Source organism: Martes martes, assembly GCF_963455335.1.
Source record: "Martes martes genome assembly, chromosome: 4".
Classification (NCBI taxonomy): Eukaryota; Metazoa; Chordata; class Mammalia; order Carnivora; family Mustelidae; genus Martes; species Martes martes.
In genome coordinates, this window is record NC_137891.1 from 183993849 (window position 1) to 184011838 (window position 17990).

At 45.8% G+C, this 17990-nt stretch overlaps 1 protein-coding gene across 5 annotated transcripts in view; it reads right to left on the minus strand.

Moving 5' to 3' along the window:
- PEX14 (peroxisomal biogenesis factor 14) overlaps window positions 1–17990 on the minus strand; it is a 138946-nt gene that overhangs the window by 87058 nt on the left and 33898 nt on the right. For all 5 annotated transcript variants that reach the window (XM_080802670.1, XM_080802666.1, XM_080802667.1 and 2 more), the window contains exon 3: window positions 794–878. In XM_080802670.1, the coding sequence (XP_080658796.1) occupies window positions 794–878 (85 nt within the window). The remainder of the gene's footprint in view (window positions 1–793; window positions 879–17990) is intronic.

Sequence of the window (17990 nt, forward strand, 5' to 3'; positions counted from 1 at the left end):
ATTCCAGCTCCTGAAGGAAAAAGAGTTTTGTTTGCCGGGGCTGGGCAGGGGGAGGTGGAGGAGGAGGAAGAAAACGCTCCCCCCACCATAGTGTATAAGGGCCTCTACATAACTTTCCAGCTTTCTAGAAAATCAGATGTTCAAAGAGTAAAAAAGCCAGATTCCTTTTTTTGTTTGTTTTGGGGTTTGCTTTGTATTTTACAGAACAAGAAAAAATCCTAAATTGCAACAGAGCCAGAAGAGATTCTTTCTGCTTTGGACAATATTGAATTTGTCAAGACCCATTTAATCCCTGCTTACAGAAATACCATAAAACCAGTAATTTACCACTTCAATCCGTAAATCAGACTGACCCCAAGCTTGACCTTAACCTGACCTTGTTTAGTCATCTCATTTCCCTCGTCCTTCAATTTCTTTCTTCCTGATTCTTTACGGAGGCAGCTGACCTCCTAACCTAAAGCCAGTCACTGTGTAGCCAGGGTCGTATTAGCAGAGGAACGGACCAGAAGCGAAGTCCTCCAGTCTTATCCAGTGGGCCTCTTCTTGCTGCCCATGCCAGGCTGTCTTGGACTAAGCTGTTGGCCTTACATCTGGTGCTGGGTCATCCAGACAGTATCATCTCTCTGCTCCACTGTTAAGGAAAGAAGCCTGCATTCCCACTGAGGGGGCTCCCCTCACCCCCACCCCAACGGGACAGCTACGGAAGGTCCCTCCAGCAACACCATGGCTTCCATCTGTCCCGTCCCCAGTCCCTTTCTGCAGGCCACGCTGCATGGCCATGGGGAACCTGTACCTTTCTTCTTAAGGAATGCTCTCCTGGTTGCAAGTGGGCTCTGGCGGACCCGGGAATTCTGTAGAAACTTCACTGCTGTGGCAATCTGGTCGGGGAGATAAAAGAGAGAGAAAAGTAAACTTCAATAGTCTGAATTTCAAGATTAAAAATCCCACCCGTTTATCCTAGGTCCGCAGAAATAAGCACACCACTGTGGTCAAATATATAATCAGTTGTTTCTCACATCTAAAATCTACCTAAATAAGAGACTATGTCAGTTCCCACTGGCTTCCTGTATCTGTTTCTATCAAACCTAATCCCCTCAGTCTAGCTTTTAAGACCTGCCATAATCTTTTCCTTTTCTCCCTGTTCAAGCCGAATGTTCCTACTCCTCGGCAGGTAGCCCTCTCCTGGCGATGCTCATCCATGTCACAATCCTTGTGCTCGAGCTATGCCCTTGTTCTAAAAGGTCTCTCTTCTCCCCTCTACCAGTTTAAACATCACACACACACACACGTACACATGTACACACACACACACACACACACACACACACATGCATGCACACCAGCACGGCCCTTTTATAGCTGTGCTAACTCCTCGAAGCCTTCCCTAAGTAAGCAAGCCATCTCTGATCTCCCTATTCTCTTAAATTCTTTAATGCTCGTAGTGTGTACCATATAATTGAAGACATAATTATACTGTCTTCTAATGTTCAGGCTGCCTCCCCAACTACACTGCAAGCATCTGAGGAGAAGAGACCAAGCTGCCTCCACAGAGCCTGGCGAAGTGCTGAGCACAGACCGGCTGGGAAGGATTACATAAGAGACGACGCACACGGCCACTCACACTGGTCCCTCTTATGCAACGGAGCTCAATACTGAAGAGACTTCAAAGGACAAAGTTTGGGGTTTCACGGCTAAAAGCTGACAGACTGACAGATGCTCCCCCATCTCTGGTAATGGTATTATTTAATGAAATCTTCATATCTGCAAATAAGCCAAGGAGGGGGTGGAAGGAAAACCACTGAAGGTGTTAGCCTTCGCGCCACCCGGCACACAGGACGCGTGTGTTTGCACGTCGCTTGTGTGCGTTCCGTCCCAGGCACTACTGCAATGGGTGGGACACGACAACCTGCCCCACAGAGGAAAGGGGCCATTTTAAATGACTGGCATTATTCATCTCATCAAGACCAAAAGAATAATACAGTCTCGCGTTACAGGTAAAGTCAACAGACCCCGGTGTTCACTCCCAAGCTGTTGAAAGAAAACATTTGTAAGGGACCAAACATAAAGAATTTTTCTAAGATCCTTCAGACTCAGGGTGGCAGCTATCCAGAGACTCAACACGAAGTACTGTGACTATCAAAGGATGACAACTCACAAGTATTCCCCTCATATTTTATATGAATTTAATCCTGAGACCAGCCAGACCTCTCTGGTAACAAAAGATATGAGGATAAATGGGGGCGGGGGGGGGGATAGCCAGGTCAATTCCCTTATGTACCTTCCCCTGTAATCCCTCTATTGGAGGCTGCCCGAGACATTCTCCCTGAAGGATGAATTCAGGTGTCCCAGACCTGCAGATGCAGGCCCGGCAGCGATAAGACACATTCATGTTCCTGGAGACTGGCTGTAATCCGTCCAGCACTGCGAACCTCTTAACGCCCATCATGAGCTGCGGTGGTAGTCAACCAGCCCTGGACTCAGAGAAGAACCGATGCTCCAGATTCTAGACACCCAACTCCGCATGCACGCCCCTCGGGTGGTACCAAATCTAAGAAAAATCTGATAGACATCGACAAAATGGATGCATTTTAATGAACCGGTGGGAGAAGGGAGAGAGAGAAGAGGAAAACAGAAGCGGGGAGGAGGACGGAGCGGCAGGGGAGAAGGTGGCCATGGGACAAGCGTTGAAAGCAGAGGAGCTGGACCAGAAGGGGAGGCAGAAGAAGTGGGGAGAGGAGAAATGGGAAGAGGCCGTGGGGAAGGAGGAAGGTGAGAGACAAGAGGAAGAGAGGCCCATGTCCAGGAAGGAGTGGACAGCTACACAGTCACAGGCCCCACGGGGTCAGCGGCCATCGGCCTGGTTCAGATGGCTCGGGGATGACTGTTCTTCCTCTGGAGGAAAAACACACCTTCCACACACAAGACAATTACGGCACCAGTATCATGCGGCAGAGAGTGCACGCGCCGGCGTGTGCACCAGGTGTCAGAGGGAATGTGGATGAGCGGGTCTCAAGCAGCAGATATTAACGGCACGGCTCCTCTCATTTACCCATAGAAGCATCGACCTTTCCTTCATCCTTCCAAAATTTTCCATGACAGAGAAAGAAAACAGAATCCCACCACTAAAATGCACAGGTTTCACCTTGCTTTTTTAATATAGTCCTTGGTATATGCATTTCTGGTCAGAGAGCAAAGTTCTGATGGGTTTAATGGTGCACTCAATGCAGTGCTTGGCGCATTCCATCAATTTTTTTTTAAAAATTGCATCTCTTATTTCTTTAAATACATTAATCAGCCTAGTGTAGGCAAAACGGATCCATCGGACAATGCAATAAACATGAATTATCATCTATCCAACACGCATAATGGCTTAAAAATACATAATAGCAGGTGTAGTTTAAATGATTAGTTATTACACCTGTGGTGGGTCTGATTCAATTGGGAAAAATCATCTTTAATAGGTTAAAAGGTTTAGATCACCATGCTTTCCTTAAAGTGGCTGTAGAGAGGGAATGATGGAGTGCTCTGTCATTAGTAATTCATTTAAGAAAAACGTGGGGGATATAGCAAAGAACAGCATAAACGAGCGAATCCAATTTAAACATCAGGTAAAGTAGAAAACACCTTTTAAAAAAGCAAGATAAATGAATTCGGAAGGGAGATGAAATTGACGTATTTATTTTAACGGGAATTTGACAAAGTCCCGGCACACTTCAAACTTGCAAAAATATGAACAATTTCTTTTAAAGTTTCCATTCACTAATTTCAAGCCATATAAAATCATCCTGCCAAACACCTACATAAAGTATATTTGGGGCTTGTTTATGTTCCTCTTGATCTTTGTCTGAAAATGCAGGCGACAGGCAAATCACATATTTAACAGCGGCGGTATCGCTACGCCAGACGCAAAAATATAAAGCATCCAAACTAACAGCCTCAACATAATGTGCTGAATAAGAAAGATACCCAGGGAAGCAGCTCCGTGTAAGTGTGAACACGGGAAAACCTCGCTCCGCCTTCACTAATTATTCTTCGGCTACTCTTTACTCCCCCCCACCCCACCCCGTTCCCTGACCCCACCCCGCCGCCCGAGTCCCTGGCGCCACAAAAGGGGGGAAAGGCCTGTCCAATCTGGAATTTTATATGCCCGCTGATTCATCTACAGATGGTCCAAGATTTCCCCCAAATCTTTACCCACAATGCAAAGATTTTAGCACACTAATAACTGCCAGCGCCCCTCGGCCGCATCTTTCATTCACCCATTGTTGGACACTTTTCATTAACTTCATGAAGCAACTCAACTGACTCTTCCTCCGCAGAGGCCCAACACACACAGCATGCTTTTGTTGGCCCCCGTGATGGGGTGCCTGCAGCCTGTCCTGTATTATCGTTTGATTTTCTAATTAGGAGATGAATGTGACTATTCATGGGTTATATTTGTGCCCAACTAAATTACATAAATTCAGGCCAAATCTTCCGCCTCAATGTCAAAGATGTAAAACGGAGACAGGAACTTTATTGCACATGTTGTGGGAGTGCAGCAAGCCAGGGAAAATTCTGGTGCAAAGCACCTAATGCCGCTGTGGGAAGCCACTCGCTGTTGAGCCCACGAGAAACGTGGAATCGGCGCTCCTTTCCCCTCCTCTTGCACCGAGAGTTCCTAATGAATGCACCTTGAATTACCAGGAGCTGGAGTCATAAAAATACAGGTGACAAACTCAGAAGAAAACAGAAGCAAAGTTTCTTGCCACTCCTATTCCTGTGACCCTATCTTCTGCCTCCCTCCCGCAAAAAGCAAAATAAAAACCACCCTGGCACCACCAACTCCTCAGTCTTGGTGAGATTTAGTCATTTTCCCTGTTTGTCACAAAAGTGACTGCCCACCTCCACACTGGGCGTGCCAGAGGGACCGCTGCAGCCAGGAGGAAGAGGGGACTTGGGGCTGAACGTCCCTATGGACTCCAGATGATCGGCCAATCGCGAGATCCTTCTTTGAGAGCCCAGGATTTGTAACTGTAAATCAATGGAATACGGTATACTCGGCGGCTATCTACAATGAACTATGCGCTGTTAAATGCACTGTGTAGGGTAAGTAATCCCTGGTGAAAAGAATCGAGGTTCTGGCAGTCCTTGCTGGAGAGGTGCTTCCTATGCGTTTCCCACTCCCCTTCAAAAGAACTGCACACTGTGATCCTCAGAACGCACACTTTATTTTCTGCACCAGGGGGACGGGAGAACAGAGCTTGCCTAATAACGAGCCTGGGGTGTGAGGAAGCCTGAGCACTTTGCACCTGACATGTAAACCGGATGCATTGTCTCCAGTGACACTTATTTGGAAAGCCACCAACTCCAGCACTCCCGTGTGCTACATACACATCTATCTCCTAAACTGTGAGCCTTCATTAGCTATTTTAAAATATTAAAAATATTCAAAAATTAATGACACCAACAACCAAAGCCAAGTCCTTTTTAACCCAGAGAGATCACAACCAGAGGGCAAAAGAAATGACCGATGTGCGGCCCGGAAACCCCACTCCCGAGGCTGCACGGCCACACGTGCGCTGCTCAGAAGATTAAATTGCCTGTGAAAGGTTCCTATGCTCGAGCTCTAAAGTAGATAGATACCCAGAATCCTGTTAACAAGCGTTAGACCAAAGCCAACTGGAGTTTTAACAAGGACTGACTTTAAAAGCTGGGTAGTGCTCAGAATGAGAGCACCCTCTTCAAACAGAAATGCTGCATTTTAGTAAGAAATCAGTACTCTGTCAGGAGTTCCTTGACAAATATGGTCATCGGTGGCACAAGGAAATAGTTGCAAAGCAGCTGTTAATCAGAGAAACACATCGTAGAACGCTGATGCTAGCACTCGTGAAAAAATGCAACGGGCTAATTATGAAGCTATATATCTCACTAAAGAGGCCGCGTTCCTTGAGATTCCAGGCAAAGCACTCTGAGACCCAGGGTCCTAGGACAACATCATTCTGGCTCTCGGCATCCAGAATCCTCTCTAATCTGCAGCTGCCCGTCTCAGGCTCTTTCAAGCCTCCTTGCTCTCCTTCTAGCTGGGGAAGGGGCTGAGAAGGGTAACCACCCTAGGAGCAGGGGCACCCACGAGCCACAGAGCGAGACGCTGCGTGAATGCACCCACCAGGGGTCAGATCCTAGACCAGAACGCCAAGGAAATCTATGAGCCCGCAAAAGAAATGTCAGAACCCTCATTCTAAGTACGGCACGGGAGCAAACGCGTGTGAGCTCAGAACCAGGGGGGCCGCCCCCCTATCCTCCCCCCAGTCGCCCAAATGAAAAGAAAGAAGAAAAAGCGGCGGCAGTAAACATAAAAACTGAGACTGCCGCGTTTGAAATCCCACAGGGAGGAATGGGGCCTGGCAGAAAGCCGCTCTGAAGAGTGCGAGGTGCCCCTCGGAAGCCGAGGGGCTTGCAGGCAGGTGAGGGGAAAGTTAATATGCACAGGAAGGCTCGGTCAGCCAAAATTCAATACGATCCCGTCCGTGCAAGGACAAGGAGGAACGAGGCTCCCCAAACCAGACTAGTGGGAGCAGGGGGAGGGGCGCCACGGAACACACGGAGCAAAACCACTGGAATGGCAAGAGGGGAATAACCTTGAGGTGGACGCGCCGCCGCTCGGGCAGCCGAAGCGCAGAGCCAAAGTGCCCCCTAGCCGGAGCCGGCGGCCGCGCAGGCCAGGGGCAGCCGCCCCGCTGACTCGCACAGCCCCAGTGAAGTGTTTTCACTCAGGGAAAATGAAATGTTTTGCAAGATGAAACAGAATGAAAATTGAGGTTTTAGGTAATTACTAGTTGGCATTTACATATCACGGGCTGGTTCAACACCTATTCATTTTCCTCTTTTATTTTCAATTTTTTAAAATTGCTCATTAAAAATGAACAGATGACATTGACAGGAATTTTTTTTTTTTTACTCTTTCTCCTTCTCTGAGGGTTACAAAATCAAGAGGTACTTCTAGCCCATTTATCTACAGTTAACACACACACACACACACACACACACACACAGAGGTATGTTTCATTTACATCAAGGGGGGAAAGGAGAGGGGGAAGTCAACAAAAGCCAGGAAGTTCAAAGCTAAAGACAGTGCGTTGTACTAGAGCCAGCCTCCTGCACCTGGGCAAGGAGTACGCTAGCAAGTGCCCCAGCACTCAAGGAGTTAAAGGAAGGAGCTTCTCTTACAACTTGGAATTTCCTGGTTTTTGTCACTGTGTCCTTCCCATTGTTGATTTGGGTTCCAACCCTATACTAATTAAGCTTGTGGGCCCTAATTTCCTTTGTTTTACTTTCCTCTGTCCTTTTGTTTTTCACATTAAAGAAATAAAATGTATCTGGTAGGAGTGCACGAGAGTTGACATGATAGAACATAATATTTTTAAGGTCTGCTGTGTAAATCTGTATTTAGGGAATTCCAAAGCACGCATTATTGACCCTAGTCTCTCTTAAAACACACTGATATATGTAGTAAAAGCCTTTATGAAAAGTGGCAACGTCGTGTGCACCAAAACTACCTTTCAAAGTGAAATACCTCTGCATTTACATTCTTCTTCCTGGCCTGAGTTAAAAATACTGCATGAACTGCTTGTCACCATGTCATTGTTTTGTTATTTGATTAAACTAGTTCTTCCAGAAATGTGTGTGGAAATAAAAAGCATCTCAAGCCAACGTGCGTGGTTTACTATCAAGTGACAGTGATTTTAGGGCACGAGGGTGACTCTGGAGGGTACTCCGGTGCCAGCCTGCAGCCCCCGGGGAGCTGGCGGCAGAGCTGAGAGGCAGGAGCTGCGCCGCCGGCTCGCCTGTCACCATGCCTGCCGCACACAGGGCCGGAGTGCACACGCTTGCCGGAGAGGAAATGAAAACCCTTGCTTCTGGGTTGAGAAGATCAAAGTTCCTTTTTAGGAAAGGTTGAGAAGGAAAAGAATTTTCTCCTTCAGGGAGAAAGAAAAGCAAATTTAAATGCCTTGTCCCCATGCATTCCCCACCTGAATTTAGATAGCAGCCCCTCTAATTTTTGATGCGACCAACAAAGCAGTTACCCAAAGAGGGGAGGAAAAAAGGATGACATTTGCCTTTTCCTTGGCTTTGAAATCCAACTGGCAGCAAATTGTTTGAAGTCTTGCTTAGAGAAGAAACTGTAATAGCCTCCATACTGAAAAGAGGAGGAAAATGCCATTATACACGGATCACGGTAGCAGTGACCTCAGCGCAGAAGGCAAACGAGCTGGCTGCAAGTCGGAGGTCCAGCTGGCGTGCCAGGAACAGAAATAAAAGGTTTATGTGCCAGAGATGTGTGGCAAGAGTTGGGTGCTCGGTCCCAAGAGATACCAAGAAAAGGCAAGGAGTTCAATTCCTTAACACGGTGTCTTTCAACAGCTCCTTGACTGCTCCTTCTGCCAGTTTCCCTCGGTTTTGCATTTTCTATATTCCTCTAATTTCCCTGCGCCGCTAAAGAGGAAGCAGAGAGCACCCAGGCTTCGTGTTGTAAAATTAATGAAGGTGTCAAGCTGTTGAGTTGAATCACTCCAAAGGAATGTAATGACTCAGTGTCCAAGATGCTCCCTAGGAGAACTGTGAGCTCACTCAGTGACGGTGGCTGGTGACTCCAACACTAAAAATATGTAGCACTCAGTCCCCAGGACCTTCCTAATGATACCACTGCTTCTAGCTCCCTGTCCCTCTCCACCGCAGGCTGAATTTTCTGCTTTCTGAAGGTTACAGCTCCCCAATGCCACTACTTCTCAGATGCGCCTCACGTCCCCCTTCTTTTGAAGTCGGGGCCACACGCAGACTGGCAAAGCCCTCTCCGGTCATGCATTATTGAGATGTGGAACGACTAGAAAGGGGACAAAGGTTATGGCATAGATAGAGATGGTAGAGTCTGGACACCGAACGGATGACCATCAGGCGGTGCGGGACAGGGCCCCTTCAGGTTGGCTTAGCACCTTGGGCTCGGAGGGCAATGAGATGGTCTCCTAGATTCCACGGAAGAAAAGCTCTGGACCAAGAAATTCTGTCTACAGTCACCCCACATACAACACAACACTAAAACCTTCGAGGCATCACTAAAAGACACTCCTACCAGACATCCTACAAAAAAACTAGAAAGACATAATGTTAAAAAATAGATTTGAATACAAGAGAAACAGACATAGCCCAGAAACAGTTTGAATGCAAAGACAGCAAGAAAAGAATTTAAAATGACAAATGTCATTATTTACAATAGCCAAGCTATGGAAACAACCTAAGTGTCCAATGGGTGAATGGATAAAGAAATTATTCTGTGTGTTTCCCTTTCTCTCTTCTCTCTCCCTGCTCCCCACACATACACACACACACAAGTGCACACACACAAGGAGGAATATTATACAGCCATAAAGGAAAAGAACAAAATCTTGCCATCTGTTACAACCTGGAAGAACTTCAAGGGTATTATGCCAAGTGAAGTCAAAGACAAATACCATATAATCTCTGTTATATGTGGAATAAAAAAAGAAAAAAGAAAAACAACAAATAAGGGGCGCCTGAGTGGCTTAGTCAGTTAAGTGTCGGACTCCTGGTTTCAGCTTAGGTCAGGGTCTCAAGGTGGTGGGAGGGAGCCCCCTGTTGGGCTCCACACTCGGCAGGGAGTCTGCTTGGGATTCCCTCGCCCTCTCTTTCTGTCCCTCCCCACTGCTCAAATAAATAAATAAAATCTTAAAACAACAGCAACAACACCACCACCACAAGCTCATAGATAGGAAGAACAGATTAGTAGTTGCCAGAGACAGGGGCTGACGGATAGAAGAAACGGGTGAAGGGGGTAAAAATTATTTTAAAAAAAGCATCTGGGGGGGGGTGCGTGGGTGGCTCAGTGGGTTAAAGCCTCTGCCTTCGGCTCAGGTCATGATCTCAGGGTCCTGGGATCGAGCCCCGCATCAGGCTCTCTGCTCAGCGGGGAGCCTGCTTCCCCCTCTCTCTCTGCCTGCCTCTCTGCCTACTTGTGATCTCTGTCAAATAAATAAATAAAATCTTTTTAAAAATTAAAAATAAACAAAAAATTAAAAAAAGAATCTGTGTTTCAGGTGTAGGACATAAGTTCATTGAAGGGCATGGGGGGGAAATTACGAACGTACCTTAGGAAACAAGTGCAGACCACAGTCTGAGGACTAAAGGAACCATACGTAAGCACTGATGTGTAGTTAACACAGTTTCCCGGGGAGTGCAAGTCAACAGTCCTGGTACCACTATACACGTGTACTGGGACTAAACAAATAAGCAGACAGACGACAGACAGCAGTAAAAAGAAGAGAGAAAACTGTTTTCGTAACAGAAGCAAGTATGCCTCTAGCTCTTCTTCAGTGCGGTGCCACACACAAAAGGAGAGACAAGGTCTAGCTCTTTCCACACTGTGACATGCTGTATTTTTTTGCTTTTGTACTTGATCTGCCCTCTCTGCATGGAGCATTCCCTACTTAACCTACTGAATTAATCTGTACTCCTCCAAAACAAAAAAAGAAAAAAAGAAAGAAAGAAAAGAGGAATTTTCAGCTGGGCCGCCTGGACTCCATTCTAACTCACGTGCAATTGCCTTGGCCTTGAGACTGGATATTGCTTAACCGGATAGTGTGTTTTTTGAAATATCTTGTATACAGGCTGCCCAGGTGGCACAGTCAGTTAAGCCTCTGACTCTTGGTTTTTGGCTCAGGTTATAATCTCAGGGGCATGAGATCGAACCCCCAGCACAGAGTCTGCTTCAGAGTCCCCTCCCTTTCCCTCTGCCCCGCCTGCTCATGTTTGCTCTCTCTCTAATAAGCAGATAAATCTTTTTTTAAATGTAAAATATTTTGCATACCAATAAATAAATAAATATAAAATGACAAACGTGGAAGGCCTTTAAATCACCTTTACATCCACTGGAGAGCCCAGGTAAGTAAACAGTTAACATCCACACTAACAGAAGACCACCAAGCCCTAGTTCCTGCTATTAGTTTAGGTTCTTTTATAGCCTAAGAGGAAAAAAGTAAAAGTATGAGATCCAAAAGTATTATTCCTTATGCTGGCAGACTCAAAAATCTTCAAATTTGTAGTAAGATGATAGGGATTAGAAACAGTTTCTAGAAACAAGGGAAATGGAATCAGCTCCTCTCAGAGGAAAAGCACCCTCCTCCCCAAGCACACGAGCCCCAGAGAGCAGACAGGAATAGGCCGTCCACAGAGATGGGGCACATCGGTAGAACCGACTCTGGCTATCTGTCGTCCATGAGAGATAAGAAACTTGGTGGCCAGCTTCTATCTTCTAAGAAAGGGATATCTGATGTAGGTCATGCCGCTGTAGCTGACTTTAGGAGGAACTTCTGGATGCCACGAGTACAGAATAGAGAAGCAAGCCAAGCTATGCCTCGGACACAGATGGGGAAAGAGGCATCGCTCTTCTTAATGTCTTCGCGGAAGCACTGAAACGAGGGCTGTGGAACTCTCACCCCCACTGTCAGATTCGTACCCACAGGCCACTCAGAAAAGAGAGTGAATCAAACACTATCACTCCAGTTGCCTTCTCTGATAAGCCCCAATTTAAAAACTTTTAGCTCAGCAAGGAAATCCACGGCTCACAGGAAGAATCAAATGGTAATTATCATGGCCTTGAACCATTCTGTTATCTTTCACTAACCATGGTGAACATTCCTATTATTAACAACGCTACAAAAAAAAAATAATAATACACCTTTAAAGATAAAAGATTCGAGAGAAGCCTACTAGACACCAGAGCCACCTTGGCCACGAGGCCCTCATTACAGACCTCCCACCTCTGATGGACAGATCAAACGGAGGGTCTCTACACCCGACAGCTGAAGTTCTTACCAATCTTGGTCATCTAAAATGAGTACCTAATTTACTTACAATTAATGCAACATTTAAACAATTTTCACCATTAAGCAAATCAGTTCTGTTGAGCACCTTGCTCCTCCCCCTCTAAATCAACAGTAGCTCGTTTCCAATTCCTTCCAGCTCTGTGTGGGAAACAGAGAAGTTCACGTTTTGTTATCTGAAGGATTATGAATTACCATCTTGCTCTGCAACCTTCTTGATTCTCCATGCCCCACCAGGAGGGTGAAATACTCTGAAATCACAAAAATCCCTACATTTCCTCAGTCTGGCAGAAGCTTCCCGAGACCTCGCTCCCCGTTCTCTGCTCATTGTCCTTTCTCTCCCTCTTCCTGCCTGTTTAAACACATGGACACGGAGTTATTAACTTTTACAGGAAAACCAAATAAAATAATGTCGAAGCAAAACTGCGGTGATGTCAGGCTGCAGCTAGCACCATTCATCTGTGGGAATCTGATTAGCGCTCGAGTGGCAGAGCTACCTGGAAAAGTGCTCACAATCAAATAAAAAAATGATACCAAAACATTAACCTGATGGCTAAAAACTCCACATTTAAACAGTTAAAGTAATAAAGGAGCTTTTATTGAGTATTTTTCATATTTCATTATGCCCCAAATTGACGAGGACTCCCGGATACATTTTCTAGACTTTTGGTTCCTCAAATCAAATGCTCTCTTGGACTTTTTTTTTTTTTTTTTTTTAACTAAAAGGAAACAGCATTTCTTGTAAATTTGAATGAAAGGATTAAAGCTTCTCCTACAATATCGATATCAGCCTTGAGTGCAAACACAGCCAAACAGTGCAACAAACAGAAACCATTTTTGGTTTTATGTACTTTCATCTGAACCTGCCCCTAGCCAGCAGAGAGGTTTTCTCCATGACTTTACCTTGCACAAACCCTGTATTTCCTCATTCACCCACGTTCTGCTCAAAATTGGTAAGGAACGGAACCTGGTAGGATGGCAGGACAGAAAGCAGGCTGGGTCTCAAGACACCTGCACACAGAGTCCAGCCCTAACACTAACATGTCCCGAGACCCGGCCTCTCAAGTCCAACTCCGGCCGTAGATTCATTCCTTCATTTCCGTAAAACGAGAGCTTATGCAGACACCTTCTGCACCCTTCTGCCATCCACTCTATCACTTCTCAGCTGACTCCCAGAGGCGGCAGGTCTGTTGTGATACCTCACCCTGGGATACCGGCTCGGGTCAAGGAGAGTCAAGGATAAGACCCAACCCTTCTGGAGCTCAGCTCTTTAATCTCACCCAAATAAAAAAAAAGGGGGGGGGGGGTTAAGAAAACCAACAGAGAAGAGGAAGGAGAGAAGGAAAGGGGGGGGGGAATCACCACTGTCAAAAAAGAAATGACAGATTCCATGTATTTTGCACCTAGCCAAGCTTTACTCACACTACTTACTTACAACTTACTTTACATACAGGCTTAGTTATCTGATAGCCATTTGCAGTTTTAATACTGTAAATGAGAAAAGAGAAACAAGCCAGCTAACAGAGATATACTTAGGGGACAAAGACCAGACCGTGGAAGAAGCCTAGCAACAAAGGTCAAGAGAGAAACATCTATAGAAAGCAAATAAAAAACTCAAAAAGTTGATTAGTTGGGGGTCGTTCGGCATAGGTGGAGTCATACAACATGTCTACAGTCCAACAGTTTTTGAACACAGAGCTACACTTGTAACACAATATAAACATTTATATCTACAATGACAATACTGAGTCATGAGGACTGAATTATATTCCAGATCCTCTGCCTAATAAAGTAAGAAAGTATATAACCCATTTTATGTCATTCCCAGCCCAAAGTTTCAAAGTGTTTTGTTTGGATCTGGATGGCCATCTCACTGTGCCTGTCCAAAATGAGTCATCCAGGAGGGAGCAAGAGATGGTGGTTTTCCTGGACTGAACAAGAACAGTTTTTATTCAAGTTAGATTAGGAAGCAGGAAGCCCAAGACTAAATAATGACTCGTGGCTGAGCATCCACTGGTTCCACACAGCACACCAGGCACTTGCAAAACCAGGCACAACAAGCAGAGATGTGGCTTTTGCTCTTACAATCCAGGAGAAGGAAAGGAGTCAAAAGGGACCTTAGGCCATCCGGTCCCACATATGATCTAAGACTCCCCTCTCTTCAACAACCTAGACAAATGATCATGGCTTCCACTTCAATGCTTACAGATAAAATAAGAGAAACAAGAGAACGTGCTCTCAAGAGGCTGTCAATTCATTTTCAGGAGTCTTTTTTTTTTTTTTTTTTTAAGTAATCTCTACATCCAATGTGGGGCTCAGACTCACACCCCTGAGACCAACAGTCCCATCCTCTACTGACTAAGAAGGGCAGGTGCCCCTCAGGAGTCCTTCTTTAAACAGAGCTGAAATCTACTTTGCTGAGCCTTCTATCCATTCGGCCCCAGTTCTCTGCAGGAGAACTATAACAGACCCACTTTTCTGAAACAATGCTAGGTGAGAAATTAGGAAAGGCCTCTGTCACTTGGCTATCTTTTCCATAAAAGCATCTCCCTTACTCTGCTTATTAACTAAATGTGAACACCAGTTTCACTGTATAACAGCTTCATGAATTCTGCTCTTAAGCCTGGTAAGAGCAGCCTTGCCCTTTGTGGGAGGGCCAAGGCTACACCTGTAATGTCAGAATGCATTAGCAATAATAAAGGCCACAGTAATGCAAGAGACGACTTCATATACACGTCACTCCCGAATGGCTAAATTCAATCAAATACGGCAATGCTTCCTACAATGCTCTGATCACTGGGGCCAGCGCGTGTGACGTGGACCCACTTACTGGAAGCTGCTGGAAGGGGAAAGTGAGCGCTCTGCTTCAAGACTGGAAGGGACCGGTTTTTACCAGCCCGTAAATGGTTTGGCCTCCTCCTTTCCCAGGCATTACCTAGAAATTCATTTAACCTCTAAAGACTATAAATGTAAAAAACTTCACAAGGCTAAAAGGAAGCACACGAAAGGCAAGGCGGAGCAGTGTCCTCCCGCCCTTTCTTACAGACAAAGGACTCTCACAGGGCGAAGAGTAAGCTCTGATAGGGAGGGATCATCAACCAAGCAGAGCCGAACTTGACCTGGTTCTAATTCTAACTCAGTCACCAACTTCTTTGGTAACTTTCCAAGAGGTGCTCACCTTTCCTGTTTCTACTTCCTCATCTGTAAAATGGAACTAAGGCTGCCGAGAGACGCGCCGAAGTGTCACGTGGAAGAATAACTTAGCATTTACACCACACTTTTTGATCTTCAAAGTAAGATTATTAGACTATAAACAAGAGTAGATGTGGTTTGAAAAATCTTTTAAAAACCGAAAATAAAGCACGCAAGCAAACTCAGAGAAACAAAACCGGCTGACGTCACCTCCCACCGGCCAATGCCTCTACCTCCCCAGGCACCGACTTTCCGCCCTCATCTGCATCTGCATGTGGAGACAAAGGTGTAAGGACGTTTTATTGCGAAAAATGGGAGGGGGTGAAAAAGGAGAAAGAGAAGGTTCCAGGACAGGCCCTGAAGAGAATGTCAAAGGCAAGAGACCGGGAGGAGAGACAAGGGAGGGGGAAGAATGAACAGGGAACAGGGAGAAATCAAGAGCGGGCAAATCCCAACCCCTGGAAGCCCTGGGAGAACAGGGAGGGCGGAAGAAAGAGAAAACCGGAGAAGCGGAAAAAGCAAACACGGAGGGAGCAAATACGAAAAGCGTGTCCTGTTTAAAAAAAAAAAAAAAAAAAAAAAGCAAGACAGTCAAAAGTAAAAGCTAAAAACTGAACATTTAAAAGAAAAAAAGAAGAAGAAGAAGAGGAGGAGGAGGACAAAGAGCAGAGGATAGAAAAGGAGGGCATGAAGCTTTCCGGAGTCTGTCTGGAAACCAGAAAGCTGGGGGAGAGATCATTAGCAAGTCCACAGTACGTCTACAGCAATACCGCGCGGGTCAATTCATTTAACGCTGCCCTGTACATTTACAGAAAAGTACCTCTGATATAATAAAGGCTCATAAACACGCAGAAATTGGGTTAGACCCGTTTCGAATTCCTGCCAAACAATGGTTCAGAAAAATGAAGCTCTATTTTAATTAGCTGGATTCGCGAGTGATTTGATAACAGCAGATGCTGTCTGGATGCTTTCAGCTTGATGGGTTCCACATATATGAACTTAGAGTGGTTTTGATGCAATTAGGTATTTCTTTCTGCTCCAACATGCCAGGCCCGAGGACCTGAGCCTATGTGTAGCCCCTGCACGTTACTATATTAATCTACATGTCAATATTTCAAATCACAAAGATGAGAAAAGCAGCCACATAAGGTAAGTAGAAAAGTCGTGTTTAAAAGTCACTGGTAGGTAGAAGAAGACACTCTCACAACGAATTTTTCTTTCCACTGGGGAAAAAGAAGTTGGGGAGCTGAGAAAAAGCCACACAGGGCAGCACCTGTAACAGAATCATTTACCGCCAAAGCTGGAACACAACACACAGCTTACTTCCAATTTTGAGATTCTAGTCCGGCATTACGGCAAAGGATTAGCCGCCTAATGCACAGCCCGACCTGGGACTAAGTGGCCTTCAAAATGTTCTTTGTAATCAGGCATCCTATTATAACCCAGAGGACCGGTGCTGAGACAGGCAGCGGTGTTCAGGACCGCAACCGTGCAAGCCCAAGTATTTTCACCAGGTGCTTTCAAGCTGGGCACCTACTGCCCCCTCTCTCCCTTTTAAGCACTCTCTCTCTTCCAAAGAGCGTTCTGTTCGCGTTTCCCCAAAGCACTCTCTGCCCTCTACTAGGGCCACTTAGAGCACCACCACCCACAAGCGCAGAGCTACTAAAGGACCTGCACAAAGCGAGAGCAGCTTCCAGCCCTGGGACTTGCCTAATAGGAGGACCTGATCTGTTCATTACCCGCCAGTTTGTCACGCCTGGGCTGAGAAGGGGAGGAGGATGAAAGGGGGGGGCGCCGCGAGGAAGCTCTCTACTAGGTGGTGCGCTACTCTTCCTGAAATTCTGAATTAGGCTTTCAAAATCACTCACCCCCTGTTGGACGACATGTAGTAGAGAGGGTGGGAAAGAGACACAAGAGTTTTGGCTGACTCATTTGGACAGAGCGGGGGGCACCGGAACCCCACCACTACCACTGCACGCACACAGGGAGACACACACACCCTCATTCTCTCTCCAAGAGGACAAAACGGACATAATGACCTTCACACCATCTCCCCTTTGCCGGCGCTAACAAGCTGAGCCCTGTAAATCAAGGATGAAATCCCCGTGCCAGGAAAGCAAGGGAGAAGCATTTCTTCTGTTAAGAGCCCAAAGATGCCGCCTGCTTCTGAATCAGCACTTCAGGGCAAGTGTTTGGAAGGCAGGAAGCTCGATGCCAGCGAGTGAAGGAAAAATAGGTATTTATTATATGTAGTAGGCCTTCTTCAAAAGTTATTTATTTCACAAAACCACTCTGCTAAATAGAGGTTTCAACCTAATTGGAATTGCAATCTGCATATTGTAAATGCAGCAAATGATAGCCTCCGAGACTTTTGTTCTACTCCACAGTTTATAGGTTCACTAGATTTCCCAGTATACGCACATAAGCGAATGGAAGAAAAGAGTACAGAAGGTTATCGTTTAACATTTTTACTTATTTTTATATATATATGTGTGTGTGTGTGTGTGTGTGTGTATTTATTCATTAAAAATATTTCCTCAGCCTCTTGTAATTCCCAAAGGAGAGGCAGAGGGTCCGCACTGTGAAATGGGATAACGTTTGCAAGACCCCCAAAAAGACGGCCAGTAAGGACAAAGGAGGCTCACAGAGGCCTCGGGTTTGTGCGTCTGCGCTGCGTGTTTGGCCGCACAGGTCTCTGGTGAGACCCCACTCACCGCCTGCCTCCTCTTTCCTTCTTGGGGGAAGTGAGTGAGGGACCCCTACACACCTTCATTTCCCCCCTCCTATCCACATTCCAAATTAGCTGTGTTAATTAACAGAGATGCAAACAGTCACGGTCCAAAATAAAGGCTTTTAACAAGAAGTAAGAAGAGACCTTATAAATCAAACAGAAAAATTAAAAAAAAAAAAAAAAGGAGAGAG